Here is a 19,982-nt window from a genome sequence, read left to right on the forward strand (position 1 = left end):
TTTATTGTTTGCTGTCTGTGGTTTCTCATCATCATAAACTAGTTTGTCATCAGAAATATATAGATAATAATATATAAACTATATAGGCTTACTGGTTGACACCTCTGGATGAGTAATTTATTATTTAGACTACAGCTTCAGACATTCCAAAAAATCTGATGTGCATTGTTTACCTTTTTTATACCTTAAAGATGCCCTCCAGGCATGTTTTAAGATGTGCATAACATACTCTACCTTGAATAAGAATTTATGTCTATGTTTTTTCCACAAAAAAAGTGAAATTGTCTTGTTAAAATCCTTAAAATGACATATACTCCTTCTCCCCCATTAAAAATTCCTGAATCTATAAATATGCAAATATCTATAATTTCAAAAGTTTAACTAGTAGACACAAGATGTTACCTACTTCACTGAAAAGTCCATTATCAGTGTATGTGCACATCACACTTGTATAAGTTGCATACTGGACCATAATTGGCTTCCAAACTATTTGTGATGTCACAAATCATGCCCGTAGGCCCATCCCTTAAAATTGTATTTTCAGTGAGCACAGAGAAACTTTCCAATTTTAGCAGATGATTGTGAAAACAACCTTCTAGTGTCAAACTCTGCACATATATAATTCTGCATAGTGAAGTTCAAACATTCAACTGTAGGAACAAGAAGAAAAACATATTCTTGACTGGAGGCGGACTTTAACATGGAGGAAATTAAAGAAGTAAAACATTATATGGTTGCAGTATTGTTCATAGTAGTGGTAGGCAAATTGCGGCCCCGGGGGCTAGATCAAGCACAAGCTGAAGTTTTCCCTCTTATAGATAAACAACCCTTCATAAATCTACAGTAGATAAGCTCATGTAAATCCCAATAAATATGACATTGTAACATGTTATAAATTTACCAGATGAATAACACAGGTAAATTACATGATGTGGCCAATCTGAGCAGAACAGATTAATACAGAGGATATGTTCATGTTTATGAGTCATTTTTTGCCAGATGAGAATTAACATAAGCTGCTGTCACTCTATTAGCCCTCACTTACTGAGGGAATTATGACAAATGCCCTCATATACAACCAACAACAAACTGTTTCTTGTATGAATTACAAGAAACAAAGAAACAAAACATATTAACAACTGACCCCTGGTTTATGGTCTTTGGATTATGTCTGTTGGTTTATATCTGTTGTTGCAACAAACAAAATCTCACTCACTAGCTCACCTTCAGTACAATGTCAATGATGCCGATCTGAGGTTTTGTTTAATAATTGCTCAACTCTTGTTTCATGTTTCAGAATTTGCGAGGAAGCGGTCCAATGTTATAAATATCCATCTTTTTGTTTCTGAAATTGAGGCGCACAAAACAACGCAAACACTGACAACAAAAACAGTACAAAAAACATATGGATACTTTAATTTACTTATTATAAATCATGGTTCATTCATCAATATACAATATGGACACATGTCAACCATACAATAGACAGAATATTGTATAGTGTCAATGAAAAACAAAAATGAAAGAAATGAATAAACATACTGTAATGATGCACACCCATACACACAATATGTATCTATTACATAAACAGGCAAAATCTCAGGCAATTTTTCATCAGAATTAGTTAAACTTAAACACATGCTTTAGAAGATGATTCAAAAAAAATATAGAAAAAGCTACAGGGACACTCACAGCCCACAATATGCTGAGCAAAACAGTTCAACATATGAAACACACAAGCAGATGTATACAAAAATACCTTATGCAAATAGATTTACACTTTTAATTTACATTGCAATTACATAGGTAGCGTGTCTCACTGCTGCTGTGCATTATTAAAAGTGTTACATACTTATTTGCGAGTGCTCACAACTTCATTTGCTATAATTACATGTGTATCAACATGACATTTTGCTTTTACAGTACAGTAGGCTTTTACAGTACATATGACAAGTTTGTTATCTTGCATTTATCATGAAATTATAAAATCATATTTTTATTTATGTCAATAAATAGCAGTTACATGGCGTTGGAGCCCAATAAAAGTATTCCAAAACCATCTGCACCATCAAATGCATCAAAATTGTTTTAAAAATCAACATTTTGTGATGAAAGTGCAAATAATCTTTGTGGTAAACACATTCCAGATACATCTCAAAACTATGTATGTTTTTCATCTAAAAAAAAAATCTAATCTAAAGTCATTTTGAATTTTAGCCTATCATAGTGTAATCAATGTTGATTGCAGACCTACACCCAGTGAGAGTCTACAGCACTATTCCAGTTTCTACAGTGACGTCGAGCCAAACAGACAGACATGATTACATACAGTATGTACAAACACACATAAAGACACAGCTGATGAAGACAGAAAGGCAGACAGACATTTTTAAAACAACTGTCAGAAATACAAACGCTTTTGGGAAGTAATCAAAATAAAAAAAACCCTCAAAAATAAGATCCTGAAGAAGCTGAAAATTCTGATTGATTATCTTTATTATACTTTAAGCTCTTTATAACCCCATTGCAATGACTTTCTAGATAATCTTTCTAGATCCATTTTCCATGTAAAACATGACTCCCAGCAGCAGTACTGCAACACCATCCCTCTTCTGTCAATGGCTATCTTTCAACAAAAAAGCACATATTGTATGATAGTCTGTCAATGAAGCATTCAGGGTGATAAAGTATTGGATGTGCGTAATGTAGGTGTGCGTGCTTGCAGCTGCATATATAATATGCATGTGTGTCTGCAATGAGATATGAGAAACATAATTCTTCCCCCCTGGACTTTATGTTGCATCTTGTGACACATAATCCCCTTTTTTCAATGCGAGTCATAGCTACCACCTGCATATCTTTAGTTCTTTTCATTTCGAGATGCAAAGTGGTGTATGAGAAAGTAACTAACGGAAAAAGTATCCATGGCAACAAGAGCCCATTAATTTTCTTTCTTTGCAGTTTTCAGTTCAGATGCAGTCATTTTCAGGAGTTAACCAACAAATGCTCGTAAACCACTTCAAAGGTCCTTAAAGAGCGAATAGGTTTTGTGGTTGTCATGAGCAAATTGTAAGAATTAGACATGTAAAAAAATCCACTTGTGGTGTCCAGTATCCAAACCAAGTCTTTGGATTTTGTGTGTTTTCCAATCTCCTCCTTTATATGAGAATGGTTGAAACAGCAAAGTTGTCCATCATCATGAGACAAGTGCCGATAAGGAGAGACAGAGGAGGAAGAGAGAGGCTGAGAGAGATATAACAGACGCTCCTCCACAGTCATTGGCGTTCTCCTAGAAGGACAAATCAGAAAAAGGTTTAATTTTGAGTTTCTGCTATGATTTTAACCACTGACACCAATATGATGTGATCAAACAGCACAGAAATAAAATAGGTATGAATAATAAGAACAGTACACACTCTCAGCTAAAAAATAATTTGGCACACAAAACCAATGTAGTAAGACAATGAGAGGAAGTGTGTTTTATCACGATGTATGCTGTGAAAAAAGTAGCTGCATTTCAGTCTGAAGAGTTAAGTATTTATTCAAATTTTCACAAATATCTACAAAGCTGTTGCACACTGGCTGCAGTGAGTTATGGACTGAACCAAGCTGACCTGAGGGTGATAAGCGTGGCAGGACTCTGGGCGTCTACGAATCTTCTGCGACCTCATCCTGTCACACTTTACTGAGGCGTTATGTACAGCGGAGTCGAGGAGCAACAACAGGGACAGGAAAGTTTTCTCTTCCATTCTCATTCAAATAGAGAAAGGTTTTTATTGAAATGTACCATAGCAGGACCTGAGTTTGTACCAATTCAGTTCAATACAGTTACTATAGACAGTTAAAGTAATGAGCATGAGAAAAAAATGATCAAAACATGATTATAGTGTTCACAGGTGGGAAGCCAGTGAGGGATTATCTCCATGTTGCAACATTAGTGACATCAGAATTAAATTGTGGAGAAAGGCAGCAAACAGATTATGTTTATACATACATTTTGGTCACTTGGGGTACATGATTATACTATACTTTTAAACGTACAATGGTAAGGTACAGCTCTATTCTACCTTTTTTTTCTGTGAGTGCGTTACTAACATGCCAGAGAGTGATGCACTGAAATAGCAACTTCTATACCAAAACTGAAAAGTGCGCTTGTGCTCATGACCTCTCAGTATAAATGTCTCACTGAATGTAAAAACCCCCTCTAACAATATCTAATTCAGTCTGTGTGTTAGGGTGATTCAGTTTTTCCAGACGAACCAGCTATGAATACCAAAATATCAAAGGATATATCTGACTTCCTTGGGCTCCATGGTGATGGGTCCATACTGTCTGGAGCAGTCACAGTCTGCCTGTACCACCAGCATCAGCAGGTTGCTCTCTGGTATCTGCTGCACTACAAACATCCTGAAACACACCATAGCATACAAATGGAAAGTGTGAAAATGAGCACACCAACAAAAACACAGAAAACCTCTCATATAATGGATGACATTAATACTTTGTCCAGTAGAGGAAGCCCAGTCAGTGCAGGTACAATCCAGCAATGCAGGCTTGAATGAATAACACACAGCATTTTTGTTGCTGTTGTTGTTGTTGTGTTGACCCCCAAAAAGGGAAAAAATATAATAGTAATATTTCATCTACTCATATATTGTGTTACTTTTATGGAAACAAATAATCCCTCTTGACTGCACGAGTTAGTTGCACTGCATGAACATTGCAACTAAACACTGAAATGTAAGAATCTTGTCCAGCAGTCGTACTCTAAGCAGTGATTGTGATGTGTTATGCCACTTTTGGCCTCATGAGGGTGTTCACACTCAAGCTATGATCACGAACCTGCTGAAAAAATACAGATGAACTACAAAACTATAATGTTTCTCTCCCTGTTTCTCTCTTTGTCAGACACACACACACACACACACACACACACACATACACACACATATACTGTGATGCTCTTCCCCCTCCTTTTGCCTCCCAGTTTTTCCATCTCTGTCTTTGTTCCCTTAGTACTCTCTCTTAGTTTTTCAGTCTCTCATTCACTCTCCATATGTACCCTGATCTAATACATTCCCCTTTCTACTTATTTCCTTCTTCCTGATATTCTTGTATAAACACACGCTGCTCTCAGTATGCAGAGCAGCGCAGAGCAAAGCTGTGGAAAATGGATTTTGGAAAGGACAATTTAATATTACTGGTCTAGGGCTTAGAGAGGGCTGCACTGCAGATTTGTGTGTGTGTGTGTGTGTGTGTGCATGAGCGTGCATGAGCGTGTGCTTACTTCTGGCAGCGTCCGCACTTAATAATGCTGTTGGTCTCTTTGACTGACGGCTCGTAGACGAAGCTGGGGTACTCTGTGTCACACGGCTGCAGGATGTCCCCTTTTTTCTTATGAGCTGAGGCAGATAGAGAATAAATAAGGGTTATGTCACAAGGTTGTGATTATGTGTGTGTGTGTGTGTGTGTGTGCGTGACATTTTGGTGGTGACTGACAAGCTGAGAGTCTGTGACAGGAGCTGGCTACTATCTAAATGCTTCACACTTCAGCCATTTATTGCTCTACCATGACTCAAGGTACTCTGTCTCTCTGTGTGCCTCAAACACAGTTGAATCTGGTGTCTGTGTATGACAGGTTTGAAACAAGAAGGAAGAGCCATAATGGCTTGTCAAAATTTCTGCACTTACTCTGTCTCTGCAGCTGGTCAACACAGTCTGACGGCTTGGCTGTGGGTAATGTCTTTTGCCTGACTTCCTTAAAATAACATTAGTTTCAGTGTAACTCTATGCTTAGGTCTTGTTTTGAAGAATTTGCCAGTTGTGTCTGCTCCCACTGAGAGCTACTTATGTAATCAGACACACAAAATAGTATTTTGTTTGAAGTGTACTACAAACACTATGCCACACATAAAACACAAAAATGCAGGAAGGTAGATTTACAAAACACTTATCCTCCTCAAAAACACACTCCGAGACAGATACTCACACAGGCCGACAGATGGCTTGGCTGAATGGAGGGATGACAATGATGATGATACGGAGTAGGAGGAAGGGTGGATGATCGGCAGGTGGAGTAATGAGGAGGGCGAATGTGTGAGCAATCGTAGGACGGTGGCAAATGAAAGGTGAGAGGATCATAAGACAAGATGTTATTTCATAATGACCTCCAGACTGGTGATCAATGTCACATGCAAATTGAAATTAAACACTCCTGGTATTGAGCTGTGTGTCATGACTGTAACCTGTCTGTGGTAACAGGTAGCACAGACTGGTATGGTGAAGATACATGCATGTTTATTGTGATATAATTTGTGATACCTTAAAGTTTTAATTGAAATCCATGCAAATGTTGATGATTTATAAAGACTTGGTTTATAAAGCAAATATTGTAATATAGTTAATATAATAATATATATATATATATATAATAATAATAATTGACAGGATGTACATGATTCACACATACAGCATAGAATGACATTTATGACAAAGATGAGGGAGTTTGACCTTAACCGGACACATTTTTTTCTGTGTGAGCTCACCGTCAGCAAAATGCTCCGTGTGCCAGAAGCCACAGAAATTAAACTCCAGGAGAAACCTTATGAAGAGGAGAGAAGAGGGGAGTGGACAGAGAGAGGGAGTCAATTAGGTGGCCTATCATTATAGACCAAAGCAGATTGCAAGCAGATTGCATGCAGCTTTCAAAAACTGGGCCAGGACCCAAAGTTGTGTCATGGGAACATTAAAATGGGTCTTTGCGTTATTCAGAGGTAATTGGTAGCTTTGGTAGCTGTTTTTTTTTTTTTTTTTGGAAACTGGATAACCAGCCTGTTTTTTTGTGAAGGTACTGGATGTATCGACTGGCTTTAGCCTTACAATGTCACTTAATTGTTGTTATAGAGGTCACTCTTGCATTATCCACTGAGTTGATGACTAATGATTTTGATAATTTTAGTAAGCACTGTATTTCTTATATAAAAATACTAATAATGGTGTAATTGTAAGGATAAGATAGTATGGATAAGTTAATGATCTTTTGCTCCAGGTTCTAGATCAAATGACTGATTAGATTTGAAAAGTTAGACCCTATCATTTGTTTCACTACCTATGATGTTCTGGGATTTGTTGTGCACGTAACAGTGTTATAAGGGGAAAAAGTTCATTGCTACAAAAGAAGAAAACAGTTGTGATATGTAGTAGAAAAAAAAGTACAATTGAATTTATAGAATAGTGACACATAGTAGCAAATTGCAATAAAAATCCCCTTCATGGATTATGGATTTTGGAGACACTGTAACAAAAACTGCAACAGTCAATTCTGGTTGCCCTTAGCAACACTTACAGTAGGAAGTTGGAGAGGAACCACTTGAGGGCTGAAGCCAAACCATAGAACGGCTGAAGAGACAGACAGACAGATTGAAGTAGAAAATCACAATTACTGCATAATTGATTGTGTGTGTGTGACTATGATAACAATAATGCATAGAGACAGAGTTTACTGTACATACACTGAGAAGTGGACGGGCGCTGCTGACAGAGTGCGGGTTCATCTTACACATGGCCTGGTAGTCAAACAAGGACACCCTGAGGAAACATACACACACACACACACACACACACGAAAGCTCACAGTGTTGCTCTTCTGGCAGCATTTCATTGACTTACATTGATCCCTTGACCCCCTCCAGACTGCTACATGCAGTGTTGTATGGCTGAACTTAACCTTTATAGAAACCAGGAAGAAAATCACCTCCCTGCTAGATGTCTGTGAAGATTCTCAGTCATCTAGGTCATGGTCTTCCCAGAAGGTCTAAGTGAAGGGCAAGTGGGCAACTCAAGTCCAATTGCCTTCATTCCTGCTAGAACTACCCTCCGTTCTAAAGTATGGACTGTTATGTACTACTGAGCATATTCAGGTAATGCATGCTCAACCCCAGTTATGTAATATCCTTTGGCAAATGAAGCATGACGAAATCTTTTAGCTGTTTTAAAAATAGCACATCACTCATGAGATTTCAAACATAAAAGACAGGGGTGGGGTGGGGGTTGGGGGGTAAAAGGGAAGAAAAAAATCCAGAGCAGTCAAAGAAGCTCAAAGGGGAGCAGAGGGGAAAAGCAGAGATAGATACCAGAAATGGCAGTAAATAGTGATGGCAGTAAATAACACCCTCCAGGCTATGGGGTTCATATGCATACTAATGAATTGGTGTTGGCTGAAAAGAAGGTGCATAAGAACTTAAAACAGTAAAATCTGCTGTTTGAACTCGGAGATTCAAGGGTGAGACATCAGGACACTACAGATTATCACCACAGAGATGTGACATTTAACAAATTCAGATAAGTTTAAATGAAGTTTAACATGCTTGGCCTGCATCACTGCCTGTTATCAGCTAACAGGCAAGACAAATACACAACTACTGTATCTTGTCAACTAACTTGTCAATTACCTTTTGAACATGCCCATCCTGATCAATGTGGCCATCACTGATCCATCAATCTCGCCAAAGAACCTCCCTGCCTGTGAGGAGAGAGAAGAGGCAGATGAACACTGTGTGTGAGGATCTGTGTGGTTGAACGTATCCAATTTATGTCGTGATAAACTGAAAATCAACCCTCCTTCTTGGTCTTCTTCCTTCCCACTTTTACCTCAATATGAACTTCATGATCAATTATTCATCCAACTATGTTATGTTATGTGTTGGTTTTATAGCAATGCATTTTACCACACATGATTTTGTGGTAGTGTCTCATTTATATGCACTAAGTAGAGCTGTAGTACTGCAATAGAGTATTTTTTCTCAAACCTTCAAAAAACAAATAATTGGCCAATTATATGAATGTTTTAACTAGGAATTATCGCTTTTTTGGGATATGTCTGTTGCTGATTTGTCTGCTTAAACATATTAAATGAAATAATGCAACACATTACACATAATTTTCGGTTTGGTGCTGTTTCCTGCTCCATTTGATTTTTAAAGAACAGAATAAAAAGTGACGACCAACAAACAATCACTGACAAACAATAAACTATCACTGCCTCGGCAAAATTACAGAGCTTACTGGTTGCTCTGTACTTTTTGTTGTGTTGCATAATTGTAGGCTGGGAATTGTTGTTGCTGGTGCCTCTCTACTGCTGCGCTACTTAGACAGTGGTTGTGATTCATGATCACTGACTCATTCTACTGCTTACGCTTGTCATTGATAGTTACTGTGGTTAAAGGCTGATATTTTGAAAATGTGAATATGTAAATGTAAAAAATTTTGCGTCTCTACTGTTGGGCAAAAAATAAAAGTTTTGCAGGTGTTCAGTTCCAAGTAAACTCATATAAGGCAACAGAAAGTAGCATTTATGTGGATATCTAGTTTGCATGTTGGCCAGACAGGTTATCTGTACTACTGGATAATAGCGGTTCACAGACTAAGATACCTGGGAGAATCACAGGTATCTATATATATATATATATATATATGTATTTCTAAATTATAGGCACAGAACAATTTGGATCTTTTTTCTGAGTGTGTTTCTTTTCTTGCTGGGTCATGGATATTACTAGGCGTAAGAGCTCTCAAACAATCAAGTCAATGACAAAAAAACACTCCAGTTATGTGTGTGTGTGTGTGTGTGTGTGAACTCACATCATTGCGTTGTTTAGAAATTAGGACAAAGCCATTATTATCAATCACGTAGCACTCAATATCCTGAGACGAGAGAAAAAGACAGCAAAAGAGAAAGCAATTACTTACGTAAGGAGTTACTATTTCACTCAGAATATACACAAGTCAGTTTCTCATTTTTGTGGTTCCGAAAAAGGAGCTTAAGATAAAGCTTTTTGTATTTTGGGGGCTTGAATTCCCACATATTGTGTAGTAAAATTCCCGATAGCTTGAGAATTTCTATACCTATCAGTCAAACAGTGGGATATACTCACAATGCTGTCACACCGAAGAGGACAAATCCCCTCCACATCGGAGCACTGACAGATATACACAAGCAGACAGAAAAGAAAGAAAAGAAAATGTTTGCAAAATGTGTCACAATAACAAAACTGAGGAAGGATTTTCACAGTAAAAATATGGGTGAAAACGATGATTGTGAGTATGTGTTATTATCTGATGGGTATGTTTTTTTTTTCTGAAGTGGGCATGTTTGTGTATGTGAGGAGATGATATGAACACACACTCTGTGTTTGAGTCTGTGAGGGTGTTATGTTGGTGTTTGTATGAACATGTGTCAATGTCAGTGTGTGTGAAAATGTGCCTGAGTTAGTGAGAAGGTGTTAATTTGTGTGATATGTCTCGTCAACCTGTGATAGGCTTGTGAATCTTGTTTGCAAGTTTGCGCATATTTAATTCCTGCATGTCTGTGACTGTGTATGTGTGTGTGTGTAATCGGTCTAACTTGGGTGTGAAGCTGATTTCACAGAGCTCAGCAGGTGCTGAAGATGTTAATTTTGGTTTGTTACAAAAAGTATGTTCAAAAGAGATGAAGAGAGAAGGAGGATTATGCATACTTACATCTGTGTCATTTGGCTGAGAGGACAGGAGAGAGGAGCAAAGAGAGATAAAAAGAGAGCATGAAGAAGTGAGAGAAACATTACTTCGGTTAATGATGTGGAAGTCAATGCACTGACTGTGAGAATAGACTGTCTCTACTCTCACTCTGCTCACTGTTGACAAAGCCACACATCCTCTCAAAGCCCATGGTCCAGGAAAAGATAAAAGACTGCAGATTTAATTTGCATGAAAGCCCGATTTTAAACATTCCCATTATGATTTTCAAGCAGACAGGAACAAATTCAACAAACTAATAAACATTTTAATTAAAGTACTGTGGGTAAATTGAAAAATGAAAAACTTGCAGTAAACTGTTTGATGCCACCTTGTCCACAACAACATGATTTTTTTATTATGTACTTGACTTGCTCTTCCACCCCGTAACAGTTCTGTCCCTTTGACCGTGGACTGGTCATGAGTCAAAATGTCAATAGTTTTCTTCATGACTTTACGGTCACATTGTATGTCTACAGTATGTGAGGAGATGTGTCTATGGGCAATACATCTTTGGAATCATGGTCAGGCTATATAGAGCGTGTCGAAGTGTGAATGAGACAATCTATCATCCTTTTCAATCCTATTACAGCAAAGTGTCAGTCTTTCTCCCTGCTTCCCATCACTGCCATCTGAAATAAACTACAATTCAGAAATTGACAGATGTGATGAGTTCTTCCCCACACACTATGGGCAAATAGCATTGCCTGAAAGGGACGGAATTAGTAGGAAACTGTGTTGCCTCTTTCTGCTAATTAAAGTGTATCATAAAAGTCTAAAACCTCACTAATGAACAGCAGGGCAAACGACAGTAAGGATTTTTGAAAAGTCTTATAGTGTCCAAAATGGGAATGGTTTATCCTCAGGAGAGCATGAATGTGCTCATCAAATTTCATGATAATGTTAACCTGTTATATTTTTTGATTTTCTGTGTATAAGTGGATATTTAAATGTGATGGTGACGAACTGTGAAAAAATGCAACCCTCTCATTCATTTGAATGGGACGAAATGCAGCATTTTTGAGCAAAATAGTATAACCTGGCTAAACTTTTGTGACATCATCTAGCAAGGTTATGCAATGGCCAATCGAATATGTGCAAGCAGACATTCCTGGTAGAATAACGTAAACGCTGCATATCTACAGTTACCTTTGTGATTATTGTAACAAAAGATAAAATATCTGCTGCTCTGGTAGCTTTCCAGGGCAGTAAAATCCTTCCTTTTAACATTATAAATGGCTGTGCAGTGTTTGCAGTGAAGTTTTATGGATCATATTTCATCCTCACACCGGTACCTGAAGCAACACGCCCCCACCAACACAACCTGCTTTTGGTCTGAACACCCACTAAAGAAAAGGTTTGTAGACGGCTGAAAATAAACAGCAACAACCCTTATTTTGTTTTATCTAATATATTTATAGAACATGTATGTTCCCTCCTGTATAAGCAACACTTCTTTATCTCATCCAACCTTTCTGTTCTGCTGTAGGCAGCACTTAACCCTCCTATTATCTTCAAATTTACATCTTCTAACATCTTTTATCTTTGGGGGTCAATTTGAACCAAGCAATTTAACCTTTATTTACAAAAAATACCTATAAAAAGTACATTTGAGCATTGTGTCAGGGATTGTTCTATGCTACTGTAAGTGCTATGTATGCAAATATGTATGTGTGAGTTAGTAAAAAACAAAGATACATAATCACCAAAATGAGTTTGACAGAATACAAAAAAGCATAGACAGAATATGAACAGCATATTATTTTTCCTACAGGACACCAGAAGGTACAGTCCAGCCTTTCGTCTGCACAACTGTGCACATGATGTGCAGAGAACGTGTGTGCTCCTTACAGACATATTTCTTGCATTTCACACAGGTGTTGCTGGTCTTGGGGTCATTTCTGGCTCCTGCCACATTTCCTGCCTGCAGTTTGAGCCACTGGAGGAGTTGGGGTGTGTGTCTCTGTTTCTGTTTGGATGCCCTTCACAACAGTTGCAGCAGCTGTTGATGCTCTTGGAAGGCACCATCCTCTCTTGATATGAGGTTTCACCAGCACATAACGCAGCTGCTCCAGTGAAATCCTCCTTCGACTCAGTTTTCCACTGTTACAGTCCTTGTTTATTTTGCTCCATATTGCAAAGTCATTGAAGGCGCTCTCAATGATGTTGAAGAAAATGACAAGGGGCCAACGAGCAGTCATGCTTTGGCTGTATGTGGCTGTGACCTTGTCCAGGTTATGAACCCCTCCCTTTGTCTTGTTGTAGTCCAAGACCATTTGTGGTTTTCTGCTTTCTCTGGTGCTCAGAACAGCATCTTTGTGCTCATCAGCAGGATATTTTCCCCTTTCTTGGGGTAATAAGAGATGATGCTGGCTCTGTCAGTGAAGGCAAACACTGAAAATGTTACCTTCCTGTTCTTCATTGCAAGAAGCTCAGAGGGAAGCTTCAGCTTGTTTATTCTCATTGTCCCCAACATGGTAATCTTCCTTTTCAGCAGTTCTTCACCCAGGGCGTATGATGTGAAAAAATGATCACATGTAATGTTATGACCATTCAGTCCTTCAGCCATGTCCAGTACCACCCTCATGCCCTGATTTTTTTCAGGTGCTTCCCAGGAGATTTACCAGTGTACACCTGCATATTCCAGGCATAGATGGATTGTGCATCACATGCTGCCCATATTTTGGTACCGTATTTGGCTGGTTTGCTTGGTATGTATTTTCTGAAGGGACAGCGGCAATGAAATGCAATAAGGACCTGGACTGTAAGGAAAGGGTACTTGCTGAATCAACTTGTCCCATACATCCCATATTGCTGCGAGTTTGTCACGCTCTCGTTGGCCCTGCCTTGTTTCTCTGTCATCAAAGCTTATGACACAGGAGAAAACATGGAATGTCTGTAGAGACATGGTGACTGGAAATGTTGCCCTTCCAGTATCAGCATTCCAAAGGCTTGCCGTTGCTTCTCCTTTTCACTTGTACACTCCAAGTCTTTTCGACACCATTCACGTGTCTCCCCTCTAAATTTGTCATCTCAAGTATATCCTTTTCGATTGATGGTTTTACGATTGCTAATTTTACGTCTTGGACATGGCTGACAGCGTATCTGGTGGAGCCTAGAACCATTTTGATGACATTTGCAGCACTAAGGCTACCCTGTCGTTCAAATGGGGAGAGGGACCATTATAACTTTCCATTTTTGGAAGGTAACGTGTCTGCTGGTGGTTGAGAGACAACAGGAGGGTCAACACGAAGGATCATCCTTCTCGTCAGAGGAGAGTACCGCATAATCAGCGTCCTCCTCAACATTATCCTCTGTGTCAGACACATTCTCCTCTATGTCACTTTCAATGTCAAAGAGCTGTGACAAAACCTAATTAGCAGAAAACCTTTGCTTAGAGGTCATTTTCTATTGAGAGAGAGCATAAAGAAATGGTTTAGAAGGCTGCTGTGCAAGCTTTTATATGTTTGCTCCTCCTCTACGTTGTGTGAACTATCAGTGGTTCTCACACTACTACATGTTATGGTTATGTTAGGGCCCTAAAGCAGGGGGATGTTTTTTTGAAGATTATGAAATTGCATGTTATAATGACCTCAATATCATCCAAAACAATCAAAACAAATGTGTGTAAAATGTTGATATTTCTTATATGTTTTATACAGCTAAAAAAGCCTGGGGTCAAATTGAGCCCAAAGAACACTGATGCGTACAAAATGTGTACAGGATGTTGAAAATATATCATTTTATGTTTACCCAGTTGTCCCCATTAAATTAGGAAAAAGTAAATATGAAGCAAAAAAAAAAAAAGATGTCAACCATTTATTTAGAGACATTAAACATTGAATGGGGTCAAATTGACCACAACGATAATAGGAGGGTTGGGAGGCTGTTCCCCCAGATCCTGTGTTGGTAAATATGTCTCCTCAGGGAGCTGCAGGAGGAGTCAAGGCATTGGTGAGAGAGCATCAATTAACACCCTCATATCCTGGAATCAAACAGTTTCTTACTGCAACTGATGATCCTGCCTGCTCACAAACACACTGGAAGTGAGGAACATGCAGACATGCTACAGTATTATAACTGTAATCTACTATTCTATACTGAGTTTTGCAATGATATGATAAACCTTGATTTTACTATTATTAAATTGCATAAATACACTCTGAAGAAAGCCCCTCAGTTCCTTAAGATAGACCTTTTTATAAAACCATAAAATAATCTTGTTTGCAAAAAAAAAAAAAAAAGATTTCTGCTTCTATAATTGCTCTAATGTATCTTCATTTCATAATTTAAACGCTGTGGTGCAGTGCCTTTATAAACACAGACACAATATGCTATTAAATAGCCCACAAACATGGGATTATAGACAAAGGAAGAACAGCTGAGTCTTGTCCATGAGATAAAGAGCATGCCAAGATGTGAATGGCAAAAAATCTATCATCTTTTGATCCCCATTACTATCCCTTCACAGCCTTTCACTGCATCTCCACTCACTGTCTAACAAAATATAGCAGCAAAGAACTGTGAGAGACATCTGGCTTTTTATGCTGAGGGATTCACGCTGTATATTTTAATGTGATGTAACTATATATACATCACATATGGGTTCGCAGATTTAACCAAAGTGGAGCGGGGGCCATAAGCACACATGTGTTTCACCTCTTATTCCATCCTATTTACATCCTTTAATTTCTTTCTCTTCCACTGTTTCTCTCTCTCTCTCTCTCTCTCACACACACACACACACAACCTTTCAACACCATATGAACGGACAGTCAGACACACGCAGTGGAAGACAGAGCAGAGCGTACTGTACAGTGATGTCAGAACATTTTCCGATTAACATTCTGACTGATTCCCATTAGATGGTAACTCCCGCTTTATTCTTATCCTCAGTAATTCATAATTCATCAACTAATAACATCTTATTTTAAGTTATAGTCAACCTTATACTGTAGCTATAAAGTCAGATGGGGATTCCCTCACTTATGTAATTCTTCCACTAACATATGCGGACTGTGTGCAGGGTTCTTTCAAATATATCAAGATGAAGCTAACTGCAGATATTTCAGAATTTCTGCAATTCAATACTCATTCTTTATTTCTAATCAAATTTTTACTTGCAATATAAGTGCAACCATCAGTGAAAATACATTTTCTTTATTCTCATGCATGCATGAATCACTATGAATGTATAAGAAGAGTTGATTCAATACTTGTTGTAAATTCACCTGCACTGAAACTCGATGCATCTGCTGCAGAATTAAATGTCATTCTCTCATGTAAAATTAATTAAGATCCAAAGCTTAAATTTAGCGTTATGTGTTTTTTTCTCTGAAAAACGCAGTCACACACATAGAACAGTCAAATGTATGTCTTAATCAACTGGACCACCCATGTTTTTTTTCGGTACCATGTGACCTGTTATTATACCTCCCCCTGACATGAATTTCGTTCAGGATTTACAGTAGGTACAGTATCGTCACCCCCAAGAGAGCTGAACACTTATAAATAGACCGCCGAGAGGATTTCACGCATATAAATACACCACATCCATGCGGGTACACACGTACACAAACATGAACTGCACAGTCAGGTCGAGCACATACTGTGAGTGCATGCACACACAAACTCTATGAAATAAAGATGCTTGACAGTTAGTACATGACGGGATGATAAGATGGTTATGTAAGCTATATGACGAGAGGAGGGAGGGTTGAGGAGAGGAAATAAGGAAAACATGGGAGTTTAGGAGATGAAAACAGAGAGGGAGCACTGAGGAAAAGAAAGAAAAAGAGGAGAGGAGACCAAAGAAAATTAAGAATTGAGGCACAATAGAGGGTTTAATTGAACAAAGTAAATGAGAATGACTTTCTGTACAGCATTTATCTAGTAGATAACAAGACTAATGAGCTCCTCGTTGATGAATATGGACATAACAACACACTTATGCACAGATGGTTACGCATATGGTCCCTGTCAACATGGCACACATTAACATTAACAGACACATACACATATATAGTACTCTCTTCTTCACACCTCTACAAACAGAAACACGCACACACACACACACACATTTGGGAGCTGCTGAGCCTAGCTGTCGTAGCTATCCATCATTTAATGGCTAGCCAGAAGCCTTAATGCTCTTTTAACTGCTGTCATTTACAGCCATGGGAGCAGAGAGGGAGAACGGCCAAGCTATCAGACACCTGCTACAGTAAAAATGTTACGCTAAATTAGGCAAAGTTTTCCCTGAATAAAATGTTTTCTTGAAGGTGTGGAAGAACAGAGAAGACATTGAGATTCTCTTCTGAAACCACACAGATGAAATTCTCTGAGCAGCACACAAAATATCCACTGAAAAGAATTCTAATGATGACATTTAATCTCTTAAAATAATATTTAATGCAGTGTAAGCGCTCCTTTAATGGTGGGTGCAGTGGTACAGAAAACACTGCATTAAGCTTTGAATTAGACAAAGTTTAAATGCTGTAATTAGAAACTAATGGAGCAGAAAAGGGAATCATCCTTGACTCCTTGTCATACAGTAATAAATTTTGTGAGAAGGGCCTGGTGGTTTAAATAGATATTCCTGAAACTATAACACCGTGGCGGAGGGTTAAAGCCACGATAGCCACTTCTCCTGTTCACTTAAGATAATGTGCTGGATCAGTGTGTTTGGTTAAAGCCTTCAATTTAAATGTAAAATCTTAATGTTAAACTGGGACATAGCCTTTGATAAATATTAATATTAAAGAATCAATCCTATAAGCTAATCAGTAAACAGGTATGTGCTTTTGTCCACTTAATCAGAAATCAGAGCACGTTAATGTAATTCTTTTATCTGAACTGAAAAAAATAAGCTATTGAGGGTTGCTGTGTGAGAGAGTAAGGATTAAATCTGACATGAATTAAAATTTTCTTTGGATTGGAGAGAAGAAAATAGTTGGATGCATAGATGCAAATAATTTTACATGTATCACCTCACAAGATACAGTACAGAGTAATTTTTGGAGTCATTTTTCAATGTAAATGCTACAATATCAGTGATAGTATAGAAATACAATAAGCCTATTTTATGGACAACATTAAAAATAAAGCATAAATCTAAAATGGAAAAAACAGATCAATGAGATGAGGTTTACAAGGTTTCATTCCCAGAAAGTACACATCTTAAACATTCAAGACATTCACAATTCGATATATTTAATGGAAATAGTAAACAACTTAGCTAGAAGTCTGCAGACATACTGCATAATATTTAGGAAAGTGTTTTTTATGCATCCTTCATGTCAAATTCAAGTTTTAAGTTTGTTATCATAAATATGAAGGATTCATTTAGTTCAAGGTTCAAGGGTTGAAGAACTGTCTCTGTTATAGAAATTCACCAAAACTTGTGGGAAGCTTTACAGTGAGAAACATCATCAATATTAGTTTGCTCCCGTTTGTACTGACCTGAGCTGCAATGGCCCAAAATCTGGACTCAATCACCTCCAGAGTCATCTGAACACCAGTGGCTGCAGAGAGAGAAAGAGGTCAGTTAGGTAGGACAGTAAAATAAACCAGCATAACAATGTATAGACAGAGAAGGAAGAAAAGAGGATAAGCACGGGGAAAGAGAAAAGTAAGTTGAATTAAGAGGAGGATGAGGAGAAGTATAAGTGAAAACAGGACAAAAACTGAATGGATTGGCAAACAGACTGAAGGGGCATGACAAAAAGATGAGCAAAAAGAAGAAGAGCAGGGACAGAAAAATCAAGAGGAAGAGTACAACTTGTTTAGCAGTTGGGGTTCTTGTAGTTGGGGTTGTGGCAGATGTACTTCGGGTAACACTGCTGCTAGACCAATGCCTGGCAACTGAGACAGGGGCTTTGAAAATGCCTCTCTTCAGTAACATCTAGCACATGTCCACTGTAAACATTATTAGTACATGGTGTCATGGCAACAACATGGAAGCAGGAAGAAAACAATGTACACTGCCTGTGGATAAACAGAATGATCTTTCTAACTTTTACTGCACTTTACCTGTGTACCTATGCATCTGTTGTCTATTCTTGGAAATGCAAGGTTTGTACCGTACTTCTTATAAAAAAGCAGTACATTGACTTAATTAACAACACTAAGAAAAGTATATATTATATCAGGTATGTGTTGGTCAAATGTCAGGTGACATCAGAAGCGTCTATGTGCTTCTATTACAAATTCCTGTCCAGCAAACATCGATTGCACACTGAAGCGTTAACTTAAGTGGCTAGGTTTTTTAGCCAAGATTCCTAATTTGACAGAAAAAAAAAATCCCAACTCAAGGTCCACTTGCTTTTCTAGGGCTTTCAACCATATCACACAGTCTTCATCAACTGATGGAGCTGCTCAGCTGTCATGAAGATGGATCTGTTGACTTGTACTTTTAAGACTTCAAGTTAGGCAGAGTTAAGCAAGCAAGGTCAAGAATGAACTCTCACTCCCTTCTCTCTCATATAAAGACTGTAAAGCAGTACTGTGACAATTGTTTTCATACTGTAGTAATAGCAATAATAGCAGTAGCAGTAGCAGTAATATAAGTAACAGCACTGGTGGTCATACATACCACTGCTGAGATAATATTTTCAGTTTAAGTGGTAGTGGTGCGTCGTTTAGTAGTAATGGTCGTAGCAGCAATAGTAGACCTGCCAGCAGTAAATGGAGAGCAAAACTTTAATTCCAGCAGTTTAGAAGAAAGGGCATTAATGAGCTGATTAATGTCCCAGGGTGAGAGTCTATATCTCTCTCTTGGCTCTCAGGCTGGAGGAGTAGAAGAGGACCTGCTGTGCAGATCGGCACTGCCTTCAGAACTTAACTTATGAAAATCCTTTTACAATAACTGGCCTTTTGAGCCACAGTACTGCTGTGTGAACTGACTATTCTTAGACAGTGTGTGTTTGTGTGTGTGCACGCTCACACATCCGTCCAACCCCTGCCTACAACGTAGCACTCTCCGTCACAAAACATTAAGCCTACAATTAGTGTGTGTTGGTACATGTTTCACACACACACATGGCGTCGGAGTTATTGCTTGTGTCAGCTTAGGGCTGTACGTCCGTCAGCATTGCAGTCAGCGTGGTAATGCAAAATGGAACGGTAATTGCATAAGTTCTCAGAGCAAACACACACATGCACACATACTGTATACGCCCACGCACACACAACAAATGGACACACACTGCGAGGGATGATATGACACTTCATATTAGCATCAAAGACTCAGCGTTTTTTTTTTTTTTTTTTTCTCGCAGCGTGCTTTGTACAGCCACTCTGGGAAAGCCTCCGCAATGCTCACAATACACTAAAGACGCATTAACACACGTGCACACACACACACACACACACACCGTCCTTCACATATTAATGCACATATACTGTATAAGTACACACTGTATACAGTATGACAG

The 19,982-nt window shown here is 38.4% G+C and overlaps 1 protein-coding gene across 1 annotated transcript in view; it reads right to left on the reverse strand.

Moving 5' to 3' along the window:
* Nucleotides 1-1,434: 1,434 nt before the first annotated feature.
* The window catches only part of cacna2d4a (calcium channel, voltage-dependent, alpha 2/delta subunit 4a), an 89,656-nt gene continuing 71,108 nt past the window's right edge, over nucleotides 1,435-19,982 (reverse strand). Inside the window, exons 27-40 of the mRNA XM_042403009.1 lie at nucleotides 18,010-18,071; nucleotides 10,519-10,533; nucleotides 9,933-9,977; nucleotides 9,640-9,702; nucleotides 8,451-8,521; nucleotides 7,512-7,587; nucleotides 7,346-7,398; nucleotides 6,546-6,601; nucleotides 5,990-6,010; nucleotides 5,692-5,754; nucleotides 5,288-5,402; nucleotides 4,292-4,407; nucleotides 3,615-3,697; nucleotides 1,435-3,289 (exon numbers count right to left, since the gene is read on the reverse strand). Of these exons, the coding sequence (XP_042258943.1) occupies nucleotides 3,197-3,289; nucleotides 3,615-3,697; nucleotides 4,292-4,407; nucleotides 5,288-5,402; nucleotides 5,692-5,754; nucleotides 5,990-6,010; nucleotides 6,546-6,601; nucleotides 7,346-7,398; nucleotides 7,512-7,587; nucleotides 8,451-8,521; nucleotides 9,640-9,702; nucleotides 9,933-9,977; nucleotides 10,519-10,533; nucleotides 18,010-18,071 (932 nt within the window). The 3' untranslated portion in view covers nucleotides 1,435-3,196. The remainder of the gene's footprint in view (nucleotides 3,290-3,614; nucleotides 3,698-4,291; nucleotides 4,408-5,287; nucleotides 5,403-5,691; nucleotides 5,755-5,989; nucleotides 6,011-6,545; nucleotides 6,602-7,345; nucleotides 7,399-7,511; nucleotides 7,588-8,450; nucleotides 8,522-9,639; nucleotides 9,703-9,932; nucleotides 9,978-10,518; nucleotides 10,534-18,009; nucleotides 18,072-19,982) is intronic.

The sequence above is a fragment of the Thunnus maccoyii genome, chromosome 23 (assembly GCF_910596095.1).
Source record: "Thunnus maccoyii chromosome 23, fThuMac1.1, whole genome shotgun sequence".
Taxonomy (NCBI): domain Eukaryota; kingdom Metazoa; phylum Chordata; class Actinopteri; order Scombriformes; family Scombridae; genus Thunnus; species Thunnus maccoyii.